General features: G+C 39.6%; 1 protein-coding gene across 2 annotated transcripts in view; it reads left to right on the forward strand.

The window, feature by feature from the left end:
- VPS35L (VPS35 endosomal protein sorting factor like) overlaps positions 1-25424 on the forward strand; it is a gene marked incomplete at both ends in the record, with an annotated part of 53842 nt that extends 28418 nt beyond the window's left edge. For both annotated transcript variants that reach the window (XM_079542718.1, XM_079542719.1), the window contains 8 exons: positions 1356-1454; positions 2279-2356; positions 3809-3923; positions 14614-14753; positions 15953-16118; positions 17685-17803; positions 22776-22922; positions 25326-25424. In XM_079542718.1, the coding sequence (XP_079398844.1) occupies positions 1356-1454; positions 2279-2356; positions 3809-3923; positions 14614-14753; positions 15953-16118; positions 17685-17803; positions 22776-22922; positions 25326-25424 (963 nt within the window). The remainder of the gene's footprint in view (positions 1-1355; positions 1455-2278; positions 2357-3808; positions 3924-14613; positions 14754-15952; positions 16119-17684; positions 17804-22775; positions 22923-25325) is intronic.
- Between the last annotated feature and the right edge of the window lie 257 nt (positions 25425-25681).

The raw sequence follows: 25681 nt of genomic DNA on the forward strand, positions 1-25681 counted from the left end.
TGGGATGGCAGCAGAGGTTGAACGCTCCTGCCTACACCCCATTACATTTGATTGCTGTGTGACAGACAGCAGCAGAGGGACAGTCTGACAGAGCTGCGTCTGATGTGAGAGTGTGTATGGAGCAAAGATGTGTCACTGAATTCCTCCATGCAGTAAAAATGGCACCCACTGACATTCGTGGACACTTGTGAACGTTGATGGAGAGCAAGCAGTGGGTATTGGAGCAATGAGGAGTGCGTTTCAGCTGTGGTGACAGCAGTTCACCTCCGCTGGTGCAGGTTTGTACGAGTGTGACATGCAGCTCTTGTTCACTGCTAGTGAAAATGCAGAGCTAGTGGTGGTGACTGTCTTGGAAAAACAGTGTTTTGTAGCTGATAATTTGCTCTATCAAATGGTGTTAGTGTGTTCTTTGCATTTGCTGTAGTTTGCATTGGAATAAATAGGAAGCAATACTTTTGCAGCAACCTACATATTATTTCCCTTAGGAAGATTTCACACACTGAAGAATACTTGATGTGTTTTTATAGATTTGGTTGGGAGAGGTAAAAATAATTAAAAAAAAAAGTCCCAGAGTTGCAAATTACTAGTTCCAGTTTTTAAACTGAACATTAAGGTATTCAGTTTTCTTAAGGGTAGGGCAGAGTGAGCAGTTGCATAAACACAAGCAAGGCAGTTGGGTCTGCAGCATTAGAAGCAATCTTTTGTTTTCTTGTATGTTTCCTTTGATCTTTCATTGTGTGAATTAAATGTAATTTTCCTTCAATTCTCTAAAGACTTATTTTATGTGTGACTTGAGAAATAAGATATAATGCAGCCATGACTCTTAGGAAAAAAAAATATAGAATTGTTGTATCCATAAATATAGACTGCCTGGAGACTTTCTCTCGCTGTGCTTTTGATTGACAGCTCAGACACTCCAGCTGACAATGCTGGGTTTTAAAATCCAGAGGGTTAGAAGTAGAGCATTCTCAAGTAGGAATTGTTTTTGACTTATTTCCTGCCATTACTTTGTTGCTGCTATATCTAGTTAGAAAAATAACTTTTCCTGAGGGCCCACTATGTAAATTGGAATTAGGAACCTGAGCACAGATGTATTCCTGGATTTGTGTTGTTTGTTTTTTAACCAAGCCTGTGTTTCCCAGTTCCATAGTATCGGGTGTTCTGCCAGTTTTGAAAGTACTTCTCATGAATCTAGGAAATCTTGTTTTCTTGAATAGATATTTGGTTTGCAAAATAGTGGAATGTACGCAAACAACAACAAAACATTCAGGTTTTTCTGAAGTTTAATTATTGGGAAACAGTTAAATGCTTGTACAACAATAAAATGGTTTTTTGTGTGTATGTGTCCTTTATAGGTTTCATTCGGTCGTGACTTTGAACAGCAACTGAGTTTCTATGTTGAAGCTAGGTCTATGTTTTGCAATCTGGAGCCTGTTCTAGTCCAGCTAATTCATGTAAGCAATAGTTTATCTACATTATCTTAATAGATGGGGATATATTTGCAATTCTCCCATTCCCTACCCAGATTATTGGTCACTATCAAAATGACTAACGACCTTACATCAGGTATTTTAGAAGTAGACTTTGATCTCATCTTTCATTTTTATCATCCAGAACTCTCCAAACTTCTTGCTTGACTCTGAGGTCCTGGTGCATGATAGATATCATAGCAACAAAGAAAACTAGTTATACTGGGAGAGATTTCAAGGCCAAAGTACCATAAATGGTACTCTTACGTATTTGGAATTTGGGCTCTCTCTTATGTAATCCTCTGTATAGCAGTGGGTCTGATCTGCAGACATGGACAGAATCCTGCTGTAATTGGGAAGCTTAATTGCTTTTCTGTATACAGTGATATGGCAGATGAGCATTTGCTGCAACCAATTCCTTTGTGTGATACACTACATCATACCTCCTTTTAAATCCTACTTTTTTGGTCATGTTTTTTAGTGAGTTGTATGTGACTTCTAGCTTAGAAAAGAGGTGATGCCACTGCTTTAGCTGGGAAACAAGGGATAGTTTCAAGTCTTGAATTAATTGAAAACCCTACATTGACAGACCTTCAGAATCATATTTACTTAAAGAATCAGTCATTAAAATTCTCCACGTAGGGAGAGAGTAAAAACTAAATAATACAGTGAAGGCACACCATACCTGAATTCTTTTTGACAGTTTCTCTTCTCTAACAGCATGCAGTAAAGCATGCAGTTTGTTATTTGCAAATGACCTAAGAAAGCTGCATGTTTCTTAATGTTTTGCTTTTTTTGTGTGCATGTAGTCCGTGAACCAACTAGCAATGGAGACAAGAAAGGTGATGAGAGGAAATCATTCTAGAAAGACCGCTGCATTTGTCAGGGTAGGTAAGAGTCTAATATGTTTTGAGCCTGTTTTCTAAGCAATACTAATATCTGCTGCCACCAAAGTTTAGTGTTTGCAAAAGCAGTGTGTTACTTTTTAATTCTGTTTGTAATCTCATTATCTCTCGGTGCCATTGATCCTTAATCTCTAAAACCAAATGCTTATGTTTAAGAAAATGTAGATCCAAAGCATCCACTGACAGCTTTGTGTCAAGAAAGGACAACACTGTCTCTATCCCCAGAGGTGCTCATGTTCATTCTAGAAAGCTCAGCTTTTCATACTGTATTTGAAATAAAGCATTTAATTTATGTGTAACTCAGTCACACAGAGAATGGGAGACAGGAAAAATTAATAAATTCAAATTTCCGTCTCATAGAGCCTTTCAGTGTTTAAAGGGGCCTTATAAGAAAGATGGAAAAAGACTTTTTACCAGAGCCTGTAATTGATGGGATGGTTTTAAAGTAAAAAAGGGTAAATTTAGATTAGAGGTAAGAAAGAAAATCTTTACTGTGAATGTTGAGGCGCTGGTGTGGGTTGTCTGGAGAAGCTGTGGATGCTCCATCCTTGGAAGTCTCCACATTCAGTTTGGGAGGAACTTTGAGTGACCTGATCTCTGCTTCAGAAGAATGTTGGAGCTAGACGATCCTTAAAGGTCTCTTCCAACCCAAATCATTCTATGAAGACAGTGCTTGAATTTCAAATGAAGAGCTCCCTTTGGCTTTAGTGTTTCCAAGGGTAGCCAGAAGAGTTTTGAAATACTCACAAACTCTTCAGGTTCTTTTTGTTCCAGTCTTCTCACCTGAAACATAGCAACAGAGATCAGCTGCTGCTTTATGTGCTGTGAAGGAGTATGTTGTTATTAATGAATGAGTTTTCATTTATGGCTTGCACTTGGGGTCCTGGACAGAGAAGTAACTAAGGTGGCAGCTTGTGTATGGCTGGGAATCACTCATTCCATCTGGATGTTTGGGCTGCTCCAGTTGGTTTAAATCAGCAGCATGCCATGCTAGATCTCATTCCTCCCAGTCGTGCACAGCACATTGCTATAAGGAGTTTGATACGTGGCTTGCCCCTGAGCACCCTACATCTAATAAAAGCACAACATGCTAATGAAAAAAATCAGCTTGTAGCTCAAGACCAAAACCTGGTTACTTAAGAAGGCCTATCTGAGTTAGAGTCATAGATTGAATGTAGAGGTAATCTATGGTAATTACAATAATTAGTAACAAATGTTGTTATAATTATTGAAATAATAATGAGAGATACAAAGTTGCTGATTTTGGACTTCACATAATACCTAATTCTTATTCAAAATCTTTCCTTAAACCTATTGACAGATTTGCATTCCTAATCACATATGAAATCAGAAATGATTGCTGTAACTCTTGAGTTAAGAATTTTCTTCAGTTTTTTTTTTTTTTTTTTTTTTTTTTTTTTAACTTTGCTTTAGGCTTGTGTTGCCTTCTGCTTCATTACAATTCCATCTCTGAGCAGCATCTTTACACGTCTTAATTTGTATCTGCACTCTGGACAGGTTGCTCTGGCAAATCAGTGCCTTTCACAAGGTAAGGGAGGAGTTTGTTTACTTAAAGGTTTTCCTATTTCAGAAGTATTTCTAGCTTTGAATAATAATTTCATTGAGATTATAAGTCATGCAAGTATATAGCAGATGTAATTACAAGTCTGTTTTACACACAGTAACAATGGAAGCATGTCATATTGAAGCAACTTTTTAGTTCTGTCTCTAATCCCGTGGGGTAAGTAACTAAGACAACTGATCCTATTTACATACTTGTGGATGTGAGGTGGGCAAAAAAACATATGGAATGTTTTTCTGCATGATTGTCCAAGAACTCCAACCACAAATAGTGTGCTTTAACATAACTGCAAAAGAAGAAAGTAGTTAATCTGTTAGCAGCACAGAGGCTGACAAAGTCTAGGAAAAAGCTGGAAAAGATTTAAGACTTAAGCCAGTGACACCAGGAACTTGACATATTTTTTCTCAAATCTGAATTAGTAATTGAAATGGAGCCTGAGTACAGATTTTTCTTCCTGTTAGTTCAGTCTTAAGTAATTTGAAACACTGACAAAAAGTGATTTGTAGAAAAATCTGTAGCTACACCAGAAAGTGTATGTGAGCAATCCACCTATATCACCACTTAATTGTGATCTTGTTCACGTTCATGCTGCAAAGGAAGACAGTTACCTATTCTGAAAGTCTCCTAACTTTAACTGTCTGCAGTATCTTTTCTTTTTGAAATGCTGTCATTCTACTTTATTTTGCAGTTCTAATATTAACTCTGAATGTCAACTCTAAAATGGTAAATGCATTTTCATGTACATATTTTCAGTATAAAAGTGAAAGCAGTAAATGGGATTAGTTGGCAACATCCTTTCTTGTGTCTGTTAATTCTTTGGTTTATCTCTGCTTTCTTCTGAGACCGTTACGAATGTTTTTGTTTTTGTTTGATGGTTTTAACCTCTGATAACTGCAGCCATATTGTCTTGTGTGTTCTGCACTTGATTCACTCTGTTCTTACAGCTACCGTGTTTTGTTGCTAGGGCTCCTGCAGTGCATATTTAAAATTCAGGCAGAACTGTGTGCGTGAAAATAAAAATACGTATGTTTTCTAGAAGCTACAGTGATTTTTCCCACTTGAATTTGACACTGTGAAGGCAATTTTGGCATTTAGAGTTTGGATTTTACTATTGGCATTCAGTAGCAGGTTGTCCCAGTTATAACCAATGTGTGATGGCTCGCTTGGCAGTGAGCTTCGCTTGCCCTGCCTTTCTGTACTACAGTGAGCTGGGTAAGATCGTGCTGGTCAGCCTCTTGGGAATATTTATGGCTACTGAAATGAAGGTCAATCATGCTTTCTTTTGAAGAAAAGCAGCATAGACCAAATGGGGGACTAAGCTGCGGTTGCTTTGGGTTACAAAAGGTTCTTGTTTACCACAGGAATGTATCAACACAGTAAAATTGAAATTGTAGCTGGGTTTCTTTTTGTGTACTCTGCCACAGAAGTCATAGGTTATATCTCTGGAAAGGCTTTATCTACAGAAAGTAAGGGGAAAGCAATTCCAAGTGAGTTTAACTTGCCAGCAGTCAGATGATTGCAGAATATTGAAAAGGATAGATTTTCAAGTAAGGAGATGCATAGGAATTGGGTATGGGTTCTGCAGTAGAAACCTCTTTGATAGCCTTTTAATACTACTGTAGGGAATAAATTCATGTTTATAGGGAGACAGAGCTGGGATTCATTACCCTGACTTCTGCCTTGTAGGAGGAATAAAAGGGAAATCTATCTTTTTATTCACTTACTTGGGTTTCCTTTTCAGTTTGATGTTCTCCAAGCTCTGCATTTACCAGTAAGTTCCAGCTGCACAAAAAAGCTGACTTAGGATGCTGATTAGGATTTTTTTAGTACAGGATGATGGTTGCATTTCTTTGTTTTGAATGTGATGCTGCCCATGGAGCAACGAAGAGGGATTTAGGGCAAAGCTGCCTGTTGTGCTCAAGAATGCTGGGCAAATAAAAGATCTGCAAAGTTGGTTGTTGTGAAAATAGTATTTTTGCAGTTTCTTTGTACATAACTGAGTTAACAAAAAATAGACTCCTTCCTGTAGAGCTTACCCTAATGAAGCAGCTTACTCTATCATTTGTACCAGTTTTTGTTGTCATCACTGTGGTGCAGTGCATCTTTTGTTGAAAACAAAACGAGAGCAGTTTTTCTGTCATATAAAGTCCTTGAGGACTCTGCTCTGCTGCTGCTGGGACCAACTCTGTGATTTAATAATTCTTCAATTTTGAAACTGCTTTCCCACTATTTTTGGGATCCAAGTCTTGTCTGACAGGCTCGTGGCCACCAGCAGCTGTCCTTTCTTCTCAGGGTGAACAGGTGATACATGTGCACAGCTGTGAGAGTGGGAGCACAATGCTCTCACTAAACAGTGAGCAAGCATCTCTATTCTGAAATCTTTTAAGGCAGCAGGTGTGCACAAAGTATTATGAGGTCAATTTCTAAAGTTCATGTTATTAACCATTCTTCTGAATTTTAGACCCACGAGCAGAGTTGGTGGTGGTTCAGCAACTTGATTCATTTAGCAAGGTTTTACAGTTAAGCACTTGTTTGCTTCCTCAGGAAAGTTCTTCTGAGTGTAATTTTTATTCAGAGACATCTCATTTGCATGAGTAATTTAGCTTTTGTTAAACAGGCAACAGTGGCACCAGTCTGTGGACATTTCTGTGATCTGTCTTTGCATATTCTGCTCTATTGTAGTCAGATAAAGCATTCTTGAAAGTTTAGTCTGTCTCAGTGTATTTCATGTGTGTAAGGAATAATGATTAATTCATAAAAACAAATTCAAATCCAGTCAATTAACTGATTCCAAATCTGCACCTATCTATTAAAATCAACGCAGCATGAAGGCTTAAGAGTGTGCAGCTAATGATAGTATTAGACTAGGATGTGAAATCACAGAGTGACAGGATGGCTTGGGTTGGAAGGGACCTCAAGGATCATCAGATTCCACCCTGAGCTGCAGGCAGGGCTGCCAACCACAAGGTCAGGACTAGAACAGGTCGCACAGGGCCCATCCAGCTTGGCACCTCCAGGGAAGGGGCATCCTCAGCATCTCTGGGCATTGGTGCCAGCACTGCACCACTCTCACTGAAAAACTTCTTCCTGATATCTAATCAAAACCTAAATCTCCCCTCATTTAGTTTAAAACCATTCCCCCTTGTGCTATCACTATCTACCCATCTGAAAAGTTGATTTCCCTCCTGTTTATAGTCTTAAATATAAAACTGAAAAGTACAGCACATGATCCGATGGTTCACTTGGTAGTGGGACGTGTTTGCATGTAGTTTTCCTTTCAAGACTCCAGCTGCTGCGTTTTGCAGTTTGTATTCTTGGATTTCTTTTTAATTTTAAAAACCTTACAGTGAGTTTAGCTCTTGTAGTGGGTTGAGTTTTCACTTTAAATATGTTATTAAATTGGATTTGACAGGATGCATTTCTGTTGGTAATAGGATGATTTTTCTAAATTGTCAATATATCTAATGCCAAAAAAAACCAAAAAATTAAAGTTGCCTGCTGAGCTAGATAAGAGGAATTAAAAAGACTGTTTCCTTTTTTTAATGGAGAAGATGTGCAAGTCATAACAGTAAACAACATTGGCTAAAGTGGGGCTCACACTGATCAATTACCAACAATTGGAGAGCCACAGCTGACCTGCTTCCAACTGCAGGAGTCTGTGTGCCTCACTCTCGGTACTGAGGGGCCATAGTAACACTCCCAGAGCTGGTATCTGATTCTTCCATTTCCCTCTTGCGGATCACAGAGTTGCCTGCTGGATTTGCCATGTGGTTATCCGAGTAATTGGTTGTACTCACCCAAGAAGTTAAGTACTAGAATTGTAATTGTCATTTTTCTTGCAATAGGTTTTCCTTAATATGGCATAATTGGAACAGAAATGTGAATTTGTAAGTGTGTGTAAAGGCTAATAATAACAACAAATGGAGCTAGTAAGCAGCTGTTACTATTGAGAGCTTTTGCAGAGGACAGGAAAGAATCTAAAATGAGAAAAGTCATTGCATGATTTGGAGAGAGAGGCTCAAAAATACATAGAGATTGGTTTTTTTAAACTTAATGTGTTCTATGGAACTATTGTGGGGAAAGGATTGAAATTAAAAACTAATCTAGCAGAGAAAAATAGCCTTATTTTCATTTTGGATCAGTTCTCCAGTTCTATAGGGAGGAAGGCACAGTCTTAGGTTGACATACAGCTGGAAAGTAATAATAAAAAAAAATTTCTTAGCTGCACAAATGCAAGGAATTTTTCTTAATGCAGATCTAGTATGTAATATTTCTATGCATTAAGTGCATATGAAAATGTTACAGAATCCTGGTGACAATGTGGGCTTCAATTCAGTTTCTTTCATATGGCCCATAGGTAGAAATATTGTTATAGAAGACACAGATTCCATAGCAGATCCTTAAATCAGCATTGGCAAAAGGTTGTTCCCATCCCCCACACCCCCCAGAATTTCTGATAATTTTTCACCTTCAAAGAGAAAAAAATAAATCGTCGTGTCTTCCCTGAGCCTTCCAAGTGGTTCTGCCTCTTGTATGCCTGCTCTTCCTGTATGATAACCTAGAACAAATGTGTGAAAGAACTGCACAGTGGGAGCAGGGGAACAGAATTAGCTTTCTGATATGTTCTTTGATTGTACTGACCTTCGTTTTGAGGTCTGTCTAGTACAGTGCGTCTTCAGTCAGGTGGATGTCTGTCCAGGTGTGCTGTTCAGAATGTATTAAATATGAATACTGTTTCCTTTGTCTATAGCTCCCAAAGAGTTTTTAAAATAAAATTAATAGACCATTTTCAATGATTTTTGTCCTAGATTTGTTGCTTGTATCTCTAGAGAACCAATTAAGGGCCCCCTGAGCTTTTTTCCTTTAACTAAGTCACACACCAGTGCTTTGGAGGGGCATGCTGCCAACCTGGTATTATGAATTCTCATCAGTCATGCTTTCTGTCATAGAGAGTGCTTGACTAGATTGAGATTAAATGCATCCTTCATTGTGTCACTCTTCTGGATTTTGAGACATGGGTATTATTTTAATTGCATGTATTTCCTCCCTGTGGAATTGCTGCTTTTGCCTGTCAAAGAGAAGACAGCATGATTCCAGCTGTTGGTCACAGCATTAGCAGGTGGATATGGATGATGCAGCTTGCTGGTAACATTTGTTGAGCAGTGCTTTCATTTCAAAGGCTGTGAAACCTTTGCCACACTTCAGAAGTAATATGCTGTGATTGTTCATGAGTTATTTCAAACCTAATGTTGTCAAACAAAAATTTATCGAACATGGAGTCTGTTCCCATAATCATCGGGTGCCAGTCAGTAGGTTTAGCAAATGCAGACTTTAATTCTGAAGCATACCCAGTGCTTAACATACTCTAAATATCCATTGCTCTGGTTTTTAGATGTAACAAGCAGATTGCAAAATGAATTCTTGTGCTACTACAGAGAATGTTCTCTAATTCTGCTAGGCTTCAGCCATGCTTTGGAAAAGTGTAGCATGGAATATTTAGTAAGTAATTTTTAATCATGTTCTAATTATGCTTCATCGTGTTTTCTCAATAGAATTATATAACTATTAACAAAGACTCCAACCTTTTGTATTGCCTTGAAATGTGTGTGCAGCTTACCTGCTGTATATTGTGACAATTTCAGTCATCTTCAGGTTTTTTCTTATTGCATCTGTTGGAGTTGATAAGTTCCTAAAGAGTCTGCGTCAGTATGGTCTGTTCTGATAAGGAAATAAACTCTTATCTCAGCACCTTTTTAACCTGGAAGGATAAAGAGAAGGAATCGGGAGGTCAGGACTGTGTTCTGGGTAGAGAAGGACATCATACATAATGACTACAATAAACAGAAATGACACAATGACAATTCTGTTTTTCCATTAATGGCCTAACGATTACTTGCCTTCTTGGCAGCTGTTCAGGGTGTGTTTTTCAGGAAAGCAACCATAATGACTCCAGGATTTTTCATGAGTGTAAATAGCTTATTTTGAGCTTATCTTCCTGTATCTACAGCTATGCTGTTTTCCTGTTTCTTTCCCCACAGACTTTACTAATACTAGATTTTGTCAGCTGTTTTATTGCTCAGAATCATGAGCTCCACCAGCAGCTCTTTGTAGTCATGCTCCAGAGCACTCTGTAACGTTGTCACCCCTTCACTGTTCAGCCCTGTTCATGGGAGGACACATCTTTCTGCAAAGCCTAAAGGAACCCAGTGGTCGTTTCACTTCTCTGTGAGACCTTGTCGTATTCATGCTCTTTTCCCCATCCATTCAATACTTGTATAGGTTTTGCATCCTCAGAGAGCTTTCCTTCTTATCTTTTGTTAGCTTAGGTTGGCTTTTCATTTGTTTATTTTTGAGCCTTTTATATGAAATATATTGCTAAAAGCTGTGTAAAAAAAAATCTGAGAATTTGCATTGGTTGGATCACTGAATGGAGATTGGCAGGTTTTTTTTTTTTTTTTAAACTTCAGAGATTTGAAGAATTGCTTTCTCTGCAAAGTTTATAGTAACTTTTGAGTCATGTTGCTTTGTTTGGTTTGGTCTTTAACTAATTGTCATGGTTCTATGTTTTTCTGTTTTTGTTTTTTATTTTTGGGTTTCAGTATTCCACATCAAAACATCATGTAGTGTACAGGGCATTAAAGTGTCACTGCCCCAATTCCAAGTACCTATCCCTGTACATTACAGAAGTCACGGGATCTGGCCCTTCCGGGTGGGGGGGGCGTGCTCTTGCTGCCTTGCAGTGGGTGCTGGAGGTGCTTTCCTAGCCGTTCCAAGCTTTTCAGGTTTGAATCGGTCCCGGGAACTCTCTCTCTCTTATCTTGTCTGATTTATTAATCTCAATTTCAATTAAATTGTATATATTGTGTTATTTTGTATTCCGATATTATAGTAAAATAAGTTTTCCTCCATAGATTGTTGCCGCTGCTCTTTTCCTCCCTTCCTTCCTTCCCATTTTTTGTGGGACTGGGGTGGGGGGGAGGGTAGAGGCCTGTCACCCCTGTCACGGACATAGATTGATCAAGTCAACTCCGTGACACTAATGGACTTCTCTTTAGAGGTTGTTGATAGTATTTTCCCTTTGTCTTTAAAGGTTACTTCAAATTTCAGCCTGACCCTCTAAATTCCTAGTTATGATTTTTTTAATGTGCTTTTGTGTGTGTTTACTAACTGCAGCTTCAGGATAAAAAATCTTTCATCCATTGTTCTTTGTCAGAATGTGTGATCTCTCTGTATGTATTTTGCCTTCTACTTATACCTCAATGTGCCTTTGTCTAGAAGTGTCAAGGACTTGCAGTAGCAACGTGCTAGCCATGTAATTACATCGTTGCGTGGTTAATTGATAATATAACTTTACATAATACATTGCAGTTCACCAAATCACAGTACGTCTGTTTTCTTATTTTGTCTTTGTTATTTCAGAATCTTTGCAGTTTGTAGAGAGTGGTGTTTAGACAGTTTTAGGACTGGGAACGTTCAGTAAATCAATAACTCAAGGGCAAAACACACTTCCATTATGTAGCAGATTTCTCACTGTGACCTCACTGATGTTATAAAGAGAAAAGAGTTCTAAATGTCTGCAGAGCTTGGTTATTAAAACTGCCATGCGTTAGTTTACTTAAAGCCAGCAACAAAAACTGCACCTAACTGCACCTGTTAGTTTTTGCACTAGAGCACAAGGCTTCATTAAGTTCCCAACATCTGTCAGAAGTGGAAGCAAAACCTTTTGAAAATACTGGGATGGGCTTAATGGTGTTGTAGGATGTGACGGTGATGTGGAACGCAGACGGCTGCGTGTGGTCCCTGATCTTGTCCTTTGGATGGACTTGGCCTTCTGTAACTTATCTGTGACTAAAAATAATTTGTGTAGGCATCCCAGACCTATTCCCTTCTGCTCCTTAAAGGAATGCTTCAGGAGCTTAATTGTTTTCCTATCTCTGCTAGTTTTGTTTCCTTTTTTTTTTTTTGCCTGTCTGAAATCTTTTATTAGTATTGTTTAATGAATTGTCTTGCTAATGATGCAGCAAATATAATGTAAGTTAAATTTTTGCCTGTAAAGATTGATACATGGAAATATATGGAGATACAAAAACGTAGAAAATAATTAAATATGCGTGTAGGTGCCTCCATGAACATAACAGAACATTGAACAGTAATTTCTTTTTTTTTCATGTAGCAGAATATTATTGGAAGTTCTGACTTGGGTGAGACTGTTAGTTTTCCTGGCCTGAAGGTCAGCATGTATGCTCAAGGGAAAGATGTGTGGAGTTATGGACAATCCAAGAGAAGGAGCTGCTGTGAAAGGATAAATTTGGCAAGGCACGATGTTTGTCATGTGCAGTGCACAAGATTAACAGCAGTCTGGGAAGACTTTTATCAGGATAATTTATTGTGGTGAGCAAGCAGGCTGCTCTCCACATAACCGACTTACGTGGTTCACTTTAGAAGCAGTGTTGTACTTTTGGCAGGTGAGGAAACGGCATGCTTCTTCAGAAGAGGATTTCATCTTCTTCCCATTTTCTTTTTAATCAAGAACAAAACATCTTTATAGCTTTTAGGTAATTATGGCTCCTTATGCCTTTTGGATACCAGGAAAAGTTGGTGCATGGTTTTAATTTGAAATATGTCTGGAGTAGTAGCTTTATAAATGGACTTTTAAAAGATGTAGAGAAAACACTCTTGCATAAAATCATAATCAGTGCAATTTGGAATTAAATACCAATAGTTGTTTTGTACTTAGTAATAGCCAACACTTCTGTTGACAGCCTTGGAAGTGAACTTCTACTCCAAACTTGGAGCATGTGATGTGCACAGTGGCACCTCTCCACAGAAGACTGGTGTGGTAGTGTTTGCAGGAGAGTTACTTTTCTGCGAAATCTTTAATAAAACCTTTGCAATAATGTGAACTCACTTTATTTTTGCTTCTTATAAGAGGATGAATGTGCTTTAGTTCCCGAGTAAGAACCATTCTGTAGTTAGAAAAGATGAGGTGTACTCAGCGATCATTTTCTCATTTGCCAGTACTTTTCTGGAGGTACCTAAGTAAAACCTCTTTCTTATCGATAGAAAAAGCAACTGCTGTTTTGTTCTGTCACTTTTTTGTTTACCATGCTGCATTGTATTGTGTCCTCTTATGAAATAACTTCAGAAGGCAAGAGTGCACTCTGTGCAGACATGTATGCTTTGGTATGCAGACTGTTTTCTGACATGGCTTTTCATTTTCTGTTTGCTTGTTTTGATTATAAGGTGATGTGGGGCACAACTTTTTTCCCTATATAGAAAACTGTGAAAGTGATACCAACTCATTTACATGTGCTGGAATGAACATCTGCTGTTACTTTCCTTCCTCTAGTAAAGCTCAGAGGAAGATCGCTTACCTTCCTTTGGGTTGGCTATGTAAACTAATATGTTGTTTAAAATAAATAGAAAACATTCCTTCACCTCAAATTAAATGTGCAAGATTTGGAAATATGAGGTTTGACTGAAGGAGTCTGTGTTCCAAGTACTGAAAAGTTCAGGACTCAAGCACTCATATGCTGAAAAGAAATAAGAGTCAGAAGAATTATTTTTTCCAAAGCAAATGTTTCACTGGTATTCCTCAAGAGCTTAAATAGATATCAGGCAGTACTATATTTAGCAAATTTGCTTGGAGTCTCATGTGCTCAAATGAATCTCCCAGTGTGAGCTGCACTCCCGGAAATGGCTGTGCATGCTTGTCAGCAGTTATCTCTGTTCCCACCTAACACCCCTTGTCTTCTGCCAAGAACCCTCTTTGCTGAAATTTGATTTCATGGCCTCAGTCTGTGTTCTTGTAAAATAAAAGATGAATATAGTATCAACTTTGGAGTATTCTTTAAGTTATATGGCTGAAAAACTTGAATGGAACTTGGATACTTTTAGATATTTTGAAACGTAGCCAAGAAAGTGCAAAAGAATGTTGCTGTCAGAATTTTTTGTGCAATGAACTCATAGCCTATAAGAGCACCTACATGTGCTAAGAGGAATGGTAGTGTTTTTAATTTGTGAATATTAACTTAATTATAAGCTGAGTTCCAGTGTTTGTTTTTTGTAGGGTTAGAGACATAACCAAGAGCTATGAAAAATCTCTTAATAGCTGCCTGTAAATAGCAATAATTCAAATACTCATATTTTCATGTTCAGTGTTCATATTTTAATGATGGTGAGTAAACACTCAGATGAAGTTGGCTGTATTTTCTTAGAATTTTAGCAGCCCTTTGTGGATGGATTAGTGTGTGAGTTAGTGTGATCTAATGCATATACCACCCCCCTGCCCTTCTGGTTCCCTGTACTTATGTCATAAGCCATTCTTCACCTTAATTTTGAATTGTGAGGGTTTTTTTTTTTTTTTTACGTTATTTGTATTTTTTTATGTGCTTGCATTTGAAACAGTGATGCCCTGTCATTAAGTAAACCAGAAGAGTGATAATTTCAGATGTCTCCAGCAGTGTAGGGATGTTTTAAAAAACCAGCATTGTTAGAATTAACATAGATTTTGCCTTCTGAGTCTTGAGTTTCTTCACAGATAAGCATACAATCACTGTAGTCTGTTTGAAACAAACCCTAAGCAACCATCAGATCACAGACTTGGCTGCCTTATCGGTTGGACTGATAATACAGCACCTCTATTTTTGTTTTGTAGCTGATGCTTTTTTCAAAGCTGCAGTGAGCCTTGTTCCTGAAGTGCCAAAAATGATCAGTGTAGATGGAAAGATGCGACCTTCTGATGCCTTCCTCTTGGAATTCCTTTGTAACTTCTTTTCCACATTATTGGTTGTTCCAGTAAGTTGCTTTTGTGTTTAGTGTATGTTTCATTTAATGTAAACTTTCATTGTGTTCTGGTATACACTCGTTTTTCTATCTGCCGATTGTAGTTCTTTCCTCTTTTATTCTTCTCTTTCCTGATCAAGTACAGGTTGAATCAGCTTAGTGTTACTGTTTCAATCCTCGTAATTAGAACGGTGTATTCTGCTTTTTCCAATGGCAAGGGGTCTCCTCAGCCATGCATTTCATGGAGGTGCTAACTTGTTAGAGGGGGAAGGCTCATTGCCACTGTGGTTGTACTCCACTGACTACAGAAGATGCTGAGGAGAGCTGTGTCGGAACTGGATGCTCCTCAGAAAAATGGCTCAGGTGATTATAGGAGGAAGATCCAAACTCTCAGATTCAGTAAAGAACTCACAGTGGCATTATAGGGTTCAGTAACTAGCTTCCACCATTCCTTTTTCTATTTACTTTGAAGTGCAGACAATGAGAAGTGAAGGGTTCCAAGAGGACTGAAACTTGTCATACAAGTGTTGGTGGCATTGCACCAGCTGCAAGCTGAAATAAGCTGGGTGGAGTATTAAAACTGCTTGCAAAAAAAATCATGGCTTACATAGAACGCGTCTTTGTAACTGTATTCCTTTCCTATTAAAAGTTTCTTGATTGTGACTTTGACTTCCCAGTGTAAACGTTCTCATAAAACTCATATGAGTAATACACTTGTTTCTTACTGACATTATTTGAATTAAAAAATTCTACCCAGTAGGCGATTTTAGGGCCCTGGGTTTTAAGAAGCTGACAATTCCGCATCACTCCCCCATGAGTATAAAACAAAGCCTTTCAAAGTGTCTCTGTGAGGGCTGCGTAGAGAATGTTTATTATTATGGGAAAACGAGCATTTTGAAATGAAACTGGAACACAATCTCAGAATATCCCAAGTTGGAAGAGACCCATAAGGATCATTGAGTCCGACTCCTGGCAGTTGGACTATGAGTTCTCAAAATGGGGAAGAGATTTTTAAAAGGATTTTCTGAAAGCACACTTCAGGGGAGGAGGTGCCAGTTTTTGTTTGTATTGTGGTTTTTGCTCACACAGAGTTAACACTGTGACTTGAAACTGCCAAATGCCTCATAATAATCTTCATTTTGTTTTGGGATTGGTCGGAGCTTTGCTTTGGGTGTTTGGTTTTTTTTGGTTGCTGATTTTCTTTTCTGTAGGACCATCCAGAACAAGGAGTGTTGTTTCTTGTGCGAGGATTACTAAATGTGATCCAGGATTATACTTGGGAGGATAACAGCGATGACAAAGTCAGGATTTACACTAATGTTTTGCATCTGCTGTCTGCAATGACTCAAGAAACATATATCTACCATGTAGATAAAGGTAACATGTTTGCCTGTTCCATCATGCAATTTGCAGTATTCCTATACCTAGTTAATGAAGATCAGTGTTACCCAATTTTCCCATCCAGGTTTGCATGTTGTGGGTTAAAATGATCACAGGAGGTGACTGCCAAGCAGATATCTAGTAAATAGACCTGAATCTGATATGAGAATTCTACATTTATGGGCTTTTTGTGTCTGAAATATCAACCTGATTTATACTTATCACTGATGTTTCATTCACACACATTAACACCAATTCTACAAATATAATGCCTGGTTTTCATTATTTAAGTAATATATTTGCTGCTTTGAAGGCAAGTTTTCAGCTTCGGCAATTGTAATAGCTTATAAAAAAAAAAAAATCTTCAGAATAGCTGGAAAATATTCTACAGATCTTTTTTTAAGTGTCTGTAGTCTTTCTGTAATAGCATGATATTTTGATGGCTCTGGTGTTGAGAGTTTTCATAGAGAGGTCCCCAAATTGTGATACAGTGACAGTTAATTCTTTCAAAGAATACAAGCATGATGAGTCACTATGAGAGACCAAGATAGTTCAGAATTCTCTTTTGGTTGCACAGGGCTTTCAGGCGGCAGCAGGCTGGGATCCATTCTGCAGCAGTCTGTCAGTTACCAACCATGACGAGAATATCTCTTGCAGTCAGCGGTGTAGAAGCTGGGTCTCAGTTGAATAACTGCTCTGCAGTGAACTTCCTGTTCACATTTCTCATGGAACTGTGGTTGACCTGCTTTTGTTTTCATTAGATTTTTATATGTGCAAAAAAACTGCATAAACCCAATATGAGATATTCAATTATATTTCAACAGAGAGAGAGTTGAGAGTATGAATTAGTGATTTCTCCATGCACAATGGTTCAGATCAGGTATCTTAACTTCTTAAAATGAAGTTTACCTGAGAACGAAGGATAAACTTTTGCTTATGTGATGTCTCCTTTACCCATAGTACAGTTAAGTTCACAAATTTCTTATAACCTTTGTCTTAGAGCAGTATAAATAAATAAAGCCAGAATTAAAAGTATCAGTTGTATAAATTCTAGAAACTTCAAAAAAGAACAATCTTTCAAGGTCTCAGAAATTAAAAACGTGCTTTCTGCATTTCTTTCCAGCACATAAGATTTTACTGTAGGAAAGGACATAATTTATTTTTAAAATGTATTTTCCATTGAAAATCTTGTTTGCACCAAGTAAAATACAAACTTTGGCCAAGTCCTGCTGCTATTGAAAATGATGACCAAGCTTTTCTAACAAGGAAAATGTGAACACTGATACCATTTTCTTCCCTAGTGTTTGAGTGTAGCAGGTATTTTTGGACCTGGCTGCATCCAGGAATATAGGAGTGGTTTTAGTCTAGGAGATTCTTTTCAACTGTTACATTCTTAGAATCAAGAGGACATAGTAGGCAGCCAATTTCAACAAGATTATTTCATTTGTTTAGTGAAGGAAAGTCATTTTATAAGATCTGGTCTTCTATAAATTGCTGGTATTTTCAGTAACAAACGAACTCATAACTCTTGAGATAGGCCTAATCTTTACTTTATCTCTGCAGTGGATTCCAATGATACCCTGTATGGTGGAGACTCCAAGTTCCTGGCTGAAATCAGTAAACTATGTGAAACAGTAATAGCACAGATTCTGGATCATCTCAAAACCCTTGGAAAGGAAGAGGTATGTCCATACTTCAACTGGATTTAATGCAAAACCAAAATTACTTTGGAGTTGAGTAAATGGACCGCCTTCTTGGCCAGGTTTGATCTTTTTGGAAGTTCTGGGAGCTTTACAATGAGAGGGAATCAGTTTTCTTGTTTTACTTAGTTTTACTTCTTTAAAGAAGTTAATTGATCGTGTATGCAGACTTGGGGTAGAAAGACCTAATGAAGGTAAGAGTTTTGAATTATCTAATCTGAATATTGGCGTAGTCTGGGTGGTGGAAACATGACACTCTGTGTGGTGTAACATATAGATACCTTTATAAAGAAAAGGTCTTTGGAATGAGTGAGCTTCATGATGCAATCCTTGTCCTTAGCAAACTGGAGATTGTGCCACGCTCACTTAATTGTAGTGCAAAATCTGCTCCTTGTCCATCTCTCTTGTATCCTCCTGGCTGTCACCTTTCTCTCTCTGTAAATAAGCCATATTTTCTTGCCAGCTAAGTTATTTTCCTGAGATGTCCCATTCTGTAATAAGCAAAATGGGAGTTCATACTTAATGGTAAGTGCAGTGGAAATCTCCGTAAATTTGTACAAGTTTTGGATCCCAGACCATAGAAAGAGAGGTGCAGGGGGAGGGAAAACATGTTTTGTCTCTAACCTCTAAATGTTTGTTTTATTTGTTCAATATGAGGTAAAAAAAAAACTCTTGGCATTTCATTGGATTTCTTGATTGGGGTTGTAGAGTCTGGGAGAGGAAACACACTGTAACAGTTTGTGTGTGGAGGGCAGGTGACCCGTGTTTTTTCAGTGAAATCGTTCTGCTAACTTGGCTCTTTCTGAGGTTGAGCCTTGAGTTGCTCCTACTGAGCTATTGAATATTGATTGCAGTCTTGTGGGCTTGTAGAGGGAGGTGGGAAGGCAGGAGATAATCATCTGATGCAACTTTTAAAATACCACGTTTCCCAGTAGCTTGTGGTGTTTACAGAATGTATAAGGCATGATATGCCAGTTTGGAGACCTCTGTTACGAGTGCAGTTAGTCTTTTCACTGCTTTTGCTATATTGTTTACCCTTGTTAAGCAACCATAGAGGTGTAAGATGCTTTGGCAGGGGGGCTTGGACTCCATGATCTCTGGAGGTCCCTTCCAACCCCTACAATTCTGTGATTCTGTGAAATCCTTTGGAAATGCCTTTATGTCATTGTATTCATGACCACTGTGAATGGCAATTCTTTTTCAGAGCTGCTACAGGAAAGAAAAAGACGCTTTGCTAAGTGGTGTCCAAGCAGATGTTGGCAGGAGATTTTAACAGTTTTCTGGGCAGTGGGTCGCGTATGAGGGATTTCTTATGTCTGAATCCCATATGGAGTATGTGGGTGAGGATGTTTGTATGGCTGTGTGTGTGGTTTCTGAGAGGCTTTCTTTTTTTTTTTTTTTCAACTTTCAAGCTTAATTTGAGAGGTTGTTATTTCTCTGATGTATCTGTTATGTAGAAAACTGGATTTAAAGCTAAGCAGCATGGCTGTAATTCCTGCCCTGCCTTTGTCTCATTGTGTCTTGGATTTATTCCTGTGTCCATCCTTACTTATGGAGCATCTAATTTGCTTTGTTGTGTAAAAGTCCTTGAGAGATTTTGACAAAAAAAAAAAAAAGTTCTGTAAGAATGAATGTTTTTTGGAGGAAGCTGTTGTTGCTGAGGAAATAGAGGTGACAGTATTGTCATAGCCCTCTGTTGATACTGACATAGGACCTAGCATGAGATCTCTGTGGCGTTTTCATTGCCTTGGTGACAGTGACCTTATATTATTCATCAGCTTGGCTGCGTGTTTAAATGAACAGACCTCTGATACTGAATTTTAATTGGTTCATTCCCTTTCAAAACTACAGAGGAGAATAGTAGGTCCTCACAATAAAAGGCTATCACCAGAATGGTGTTTTGGAAGAGAGCAATGCTGCTTCAGTCAACTCAGTGTGGTCCTTTTGCATTATTAAAGAATCCTTCATCTGTGTTACAGTGCTTGAAGTACAGTTCTCACTTCTGGACAGTTCAGTGTAATGCAAAGAGGTGCCCTGCCAGCCCAGAGACTTGGCTGGGCTGACCCATGCCGTGCCCTGAGGCAGCGCTGTGGCCGTGCTGAGCTCTGTGGGTGCCTGGGCTCTGTTGTGGGATGCTGCAGTGCTGGGCAGCCTGCACAGGGAGCAGCGGGCCAAAGTGAGCCACAGCTTTTCTCAGAGAAAGCTGGAGGTATCCTTATGCCATAGGTGTCTGGAGAAAGTCTTTAAAGACAGGAGTGAGTGACTGAACCACTAGCCAGAAGGTCACGAAAACAATTACATATTCTGTTGTGAGAAATGTTGTATTTTCTTCTGCTTAGCTGTATGAAACTTGGACATTGCTCTGCACTTTGGGGAGCCTGAGATCACATCATTGAGTGATGATTTGTTGTGTTTTCTTTTCATTCTGTGGTGATCAGCATTATTCCACAGGTTTTGGAAAATGCAGCTCCTGGGGGCAGCTCCTCTTGGTGTGGGGATTGTCAGTCCCGTGGCTCTGCGGCTGCCGAGCAGCTGATGGCTCCTTTTTGCGTGCAGCCTCTGAACGCACACTGCAGGTCAGCATGCAGCACAGCCACAGCTGCCAGCAGGCTGGCATGCATCACTCCCCTGGGTGGCAGAGTGGTGCCGTGTTGCACAAACATGCCTGCTGTCACCAGGACCCTTGTCTGACCCTGCTGGTTAGTTTTCATACACGGATTTACTGCACATTTGTGCCTCTCTCTCTTTCTCTCTCTCTCTTTCTCTCTCTCTCTTTCTCTCTCTCTCTTTCTCTCTCTCTCTTTCTCTCTCTCTCTTTCTCTCTCTCTCTCCCTGTTGCACTGTGTAACTGGGAACTGGGTGCCAAAATGCTGTCTGAGATGACTGTGCCTACCCCAGCATGATGGGAGTTAGCATGTGTCTCTTCCAGCTTTTTTACTGTTTCAAAGTCATTTTTTTTTTTTTTAAGTACTTATGTTTCCAGTTAGTCAAAACATCATCCCTACTTTAAAGAATGGATGATCTGCTGGTGTTGTTACTGCCTGGAAAGCCTTGCTAGTTATGTCCAGTTCTGAGTGCTGCTGCATTTGTGTTCTGCCCAACAATTTCAGGGCTTATGAGAGTGCCTCCAGAGACCTCCTTAAAGGTTGGAGGTGCTCAGTGGAAGATGCACAAGCATTAGGTAGTGGGGAAAAAAAACCAAAACGTAGTTAAACACCCTGTTTTGCCAGTTCAGCATAGATGGTGACAGGAGGGAGGCTGCGTATAACACTGACTAGCAGGCAGTACACTGTATCTTTTTCCCTGAAGGATGGCAATCCTGTGAAAGAAATACCGTAGTAATATTTAAGCATTGACAACTATTTTTCTGTTTACTGTCATTCAGAGTGGCATCTCTGTTCTTTGTGTTAACATTCCTGTACTAGACTGATTGTGTTCCTCTGCCTGGTAGGGAGTATGGTTCAACACTTCCAAATAATGGCTGCAGTTTCAGCTAATAAACCAATTTTGGAGCTACTGGGATGAAAGATTCTGAAGTAGGTAACTGTTAGAGGAAGAAAGAGCTGTCTTCCTGATAGCTCCATGTAATCAATTCAGTGTTTACAGAACATTTCCTGGGCCCTGTAGCAGCTCTGGGCATTCTGTGTGTATGTGCAACTCATCAGATTTTCTCTGCATCTACTGCTGTGTGGCTGATACACAGTAGTAACCACTCTTACACTTCTCAATTGGAGCACGCTGTGCCCTCTTTTCTAGCTTGCCAATTCTTTAATGGCATGGCTTTCTGCTTTTACAGAAATATCTGGGGGACTGATGGCAGTCTGTGTTTCTTTGTTTAGTAGCATCTGACCTTGCTTCTGCTGACAGTGAGAAGTGAAATTAATTTACTTTTGGTCCGTTAGGGAAAGGGCAGAGGCTGTGTGGCTGCACTGGTGGTGTCAGGAGATCTGATCTGCACTGATCACACTGCTTATCCCAATTTTTGCCTCATTCCCTCTGTAGTCTTGTACCTGAGTGCGGTATGTTAGCTACCCCACCATATATTGAACTGAGAGGGCTGAAGTGAGTATCAAGTTCAGTAATCAAGGTGCTGAGCTGATAGTTCTAGTTACTGCCTTGCTATTGTGGATAAGATGCAGCTTTGGTTTTGTCAGGGGTCTGTTTTCAGCCAAAACCAAAGGACAGCAGCAGCAAAGCAGTATAAAAGAGTTGCTGTGTGTAAGATGCATCCAACAATAATCTGTCTTCAGTGCAGAATTGTCAGTGCTGGAGAGCTGCCCTGCAGAGTCTGAAAGGCGGTGGTGTTCCTCATGGTAGGTTACAGCAAAGCACTGGTTCTCCTCGAGCTCCCTCCAAAAAATTGTAAGGAAATTAATTACTAAATTAATTACTAACATGGTACAGGTGTGTTTCCCTAGAAGAAAAGCAGGTTTAAAAAAAAAAAAAAAAAAAGGAAGTCACCCTCACTGTGAAGTTCATCCACATATTTGTGTGGAACTTCCTGTGTTCCAGCTTTTGGCCATTGCTCCTTACTCTACCATAACACACCACTAAGACCCTGGCCTTGCCTAATTGCCTCCCACACCTTAGATATTTAGAAACATTGATCAGATCCTCTCTCAGTCTTCTCTCTAGGCCCAGGTGTCTCAGCCTTTCCCTGTGCAAGAGATGCTCCAGGCCCCTATATTGTCTTTGTTATCCTCATCTGGACTCTTTCTAGGAGATTTCTTTTTTGAACTGGGGAGCTCAGAACTGGACATGTGGGTTGACTCATAATTATCATTTTTTTTGTTTTATTTGGAATGGAATGTGGAAACTGTGTCCATATTCCTGCAGCTGTACTTATTACTGTGTATTTCAAAACAATTATCTGTCCCTTGCACTTGCAAGCAAACTTGGAGAGGTTATGCTGGGATGACTGTATGATAACACAGGAATTCTTTTCTCATTATAGACTCTGAAGCGACAAAGCCAGTTGGCACTCTATTTCTTCAACACGATTTTAGCTCATGGCGATCTACGAAACAACAAACTAAACCAGCTTTCAGTGAATCTCTGGAATCTTGCCCAGAAACATGGCTTTGCTGACACTAAGACAATGGTAAGGAGTACGTACTGCAGAGAAATCGGTTAAGATTTTCTTTAGCTCCTTTTGTGGGAAAAGGCAATCCTATATAGGTTGATCCAAAAGTAACACCTCCTATTTATTTCCATGGAAACAACAACAGATACGAAAAGCACAGTAATGTTGTTTGATAGAGCAAATTCCCAGCCACAAGAAACTATTGTTGTTTTAACATAGTCATCACTGTTAGCGATACATTTTTGTCACTGATGAAATCTGCAGAGGTGACCCAGTGTTGTTGCTAGGAAAATATTGCCCACACAGTCCACCTTTCAGCTGCCTGAACAGATGGAAGTTAGAAGGTTCTGAGTATGGACTATATGGTGGGTCTGGTTGGAGAGTCCAGTCAAGGTTAGCAGTGTGCTGCACAGTCTTCAAACCAGTGTGGAACCTGGCATTACCCTGTGGCGAGAGAAGGGCTGTCTTCTGCTCTGGCCTGACTGTAGAAGTTTTAGCCTTCAGCTCAGTCAGCATCACAGTGCAGTGGTCAGAGCTAAGGGTTTGCCCAGGTTCCAGGAAATCCCTCCCCTTTTCCATCCCAGAGGACAGTGCACATCACTTGTCTTGCTGAGGATTTTGTCATCGACTTTTTCTTCGATGGGGAATTCACACGTCACCGCTCCATGGATTGCCCTTTGACTCTGGCACACAGTAATCTCATCACCAGTAATGATTCAATCCAGGAAACTCTTGCTCCTTCACCTTGTATCAGTTCGATAGATCCTGACAAAATTGCATATGGTGTTCTTTCTGTTACTTTGTGAGCATTTGTGGGAACCACCTGGTGCAGACTGTGAGATTTTAACACTTATACCATGGTTTCCAATACTGAGGCCAATATTCAGCTCTTATAGAATCATAGGTTCCTAGGTTGGAAAAGACCTTAAAGATCGAATTGAACCACAACCTAACCATACTACCCTGACTCTAACAACCCACCTCTAAATCATGTCCCTGAGCACCACATCCAAACAGTTTTTAAACGCAGCCAGGGATGGTGACTCAGCTACTTCTCTGAGGAGCCTGTTCCAGTGCTTAACCACCCTTCCTGTAAAGAAGTTTTTCCTGATATCCAACCTAAACTTCCCCTGGTGCAACTTAAGACCATTTCACCTCGTCCTGTCACCAGTGAGAAGAGACCAGCCCTGCTCTTGCTGTTGTCACCTTTCAGGTACTGGAATAGAGCAGTAAGGTCTTCCCTCAGCCTCCCCTTGCCCAGATTAAACAGCCCCAGTGCCTTCAGTCTCATCCTATAGGCCATATTCTCCAAGCCCTTCACAAGCCTTGTTGCCCTTTGGACCTGCTCCAGCACCTCCATGTCCTTTCTGTGTTGAGGTGCCCAGCCAGCTTCGCCCCGTGAAGGACAGTGTCAAAGGCTTTACTGAAGTCCAGGTAGACCACTTTGACAGCCTTCCCTTCATCCATTAAGTGGGTCACCTTGTCATAGAATGAAATCAGGTTTGCACACAGTTCTCTGGTTGTGACCAGCTGATTTGTGTTGATTAGCTGATCGAGACTCTCTTCAATTGTGGTGTGAGAGCTGTGCATGGCTGTCCAGAACATCAGTTGTCTTTCATGCTGCTGTTGCCGTTGCTGAAACACCCCTCCATCCTTCACTGTGTTAACACCTGCTGTTTGGTCTGCACAAACTTTTAGCAGACACTGTTGAATATCAGTGGGTGCCATTTTATTCACATGGAGGAATTCAGTTCCACCTCTATGCTTTATCTGTACTCGCATATCAGACACTGTTCTGTAAGACTACAAAATGTAATGAGATATTGCTGGGAAGGTTCAGCCTCTACTGCTATCCCACCAACATCCCTCTCTGATGTTGTGGGCCAATGCAATGAAATAGGAAGCTTCCAGAGCCCTTTCTTGACCTAGACGAACCTGATCTCCTTACAAGTGTCTGTCTTGTTCTAACTGGGCTTTGAACTGAGCTTAAAACAAAAAACAACAAAACAACAACTTTATTTTTTAAAATGCTTCTTAATAAATAAAACAGCTTCACTTATTTGTACCAATCTGCTCTGTCTCTCACATTTTTAAAAGTATTTCACACATTAAAGGATCTGGAAATATGGGGTTCTGCACTTTACAGAAAATGTAAGCTTTTAAAGAACGACGACGTTGTTATGTAGTGGAGGAATTGTATGTTGACATATTGGAATGTGAGCACTTGAGAGCACTGCTTGAGAAAAGTGTCTATGGTCACCAGCTCTGGAGTCAGAGAAGCAAGTGGTTGTGTATCTAGTAGAATTTAGGGGAAATCAGAGGTGCATCTGTTAAATTGCCTTCCTTTAGCAAAACTGTGGCCTCTGAAATGAGAAAAGACAAAGACTAAACATCTCAAAACACCTTTCATTTTGTACCCAGGTAAAAACTCTAGAATACATGAAGAGGCAAAGCAAACAACCTGATATGAGTCACTTCACAGACTTGGCCCTTCGCCTTCCTCTGCAGTCCAGAACCTGATGAGCGCCTCTTCCAGGGAGCCTTATGTGAAAGTGAGCATGTAGCCAAGGCCACAAATCGCTGATTCTTCTGGTCTTTGACTGGAATTCACTGCATTTGAATTTTACTTAGAGTGACAGATTTACTTGGATACAGGTAAAACAGTTCTGAGTGCAATAATTTAATCTGAATTTTTTGTTTCCAGTTCTGCCACTGTATTTTAAATCCAGGTTAGATTCAGTAAAAGATTTCAGCCTTTCCAAATAAAATTTGTTGTC

Source organism: Tetrao urogallus, assembly GCF_951394365.1.
Source record: "Tetrao urogallus genome assembly, chromosome: 15".
NCBI lineage: Eukaryota > Metazoa > Chordata > Aves > Galliformes > Phasianidae > Tetrao > Tetrao urogallus.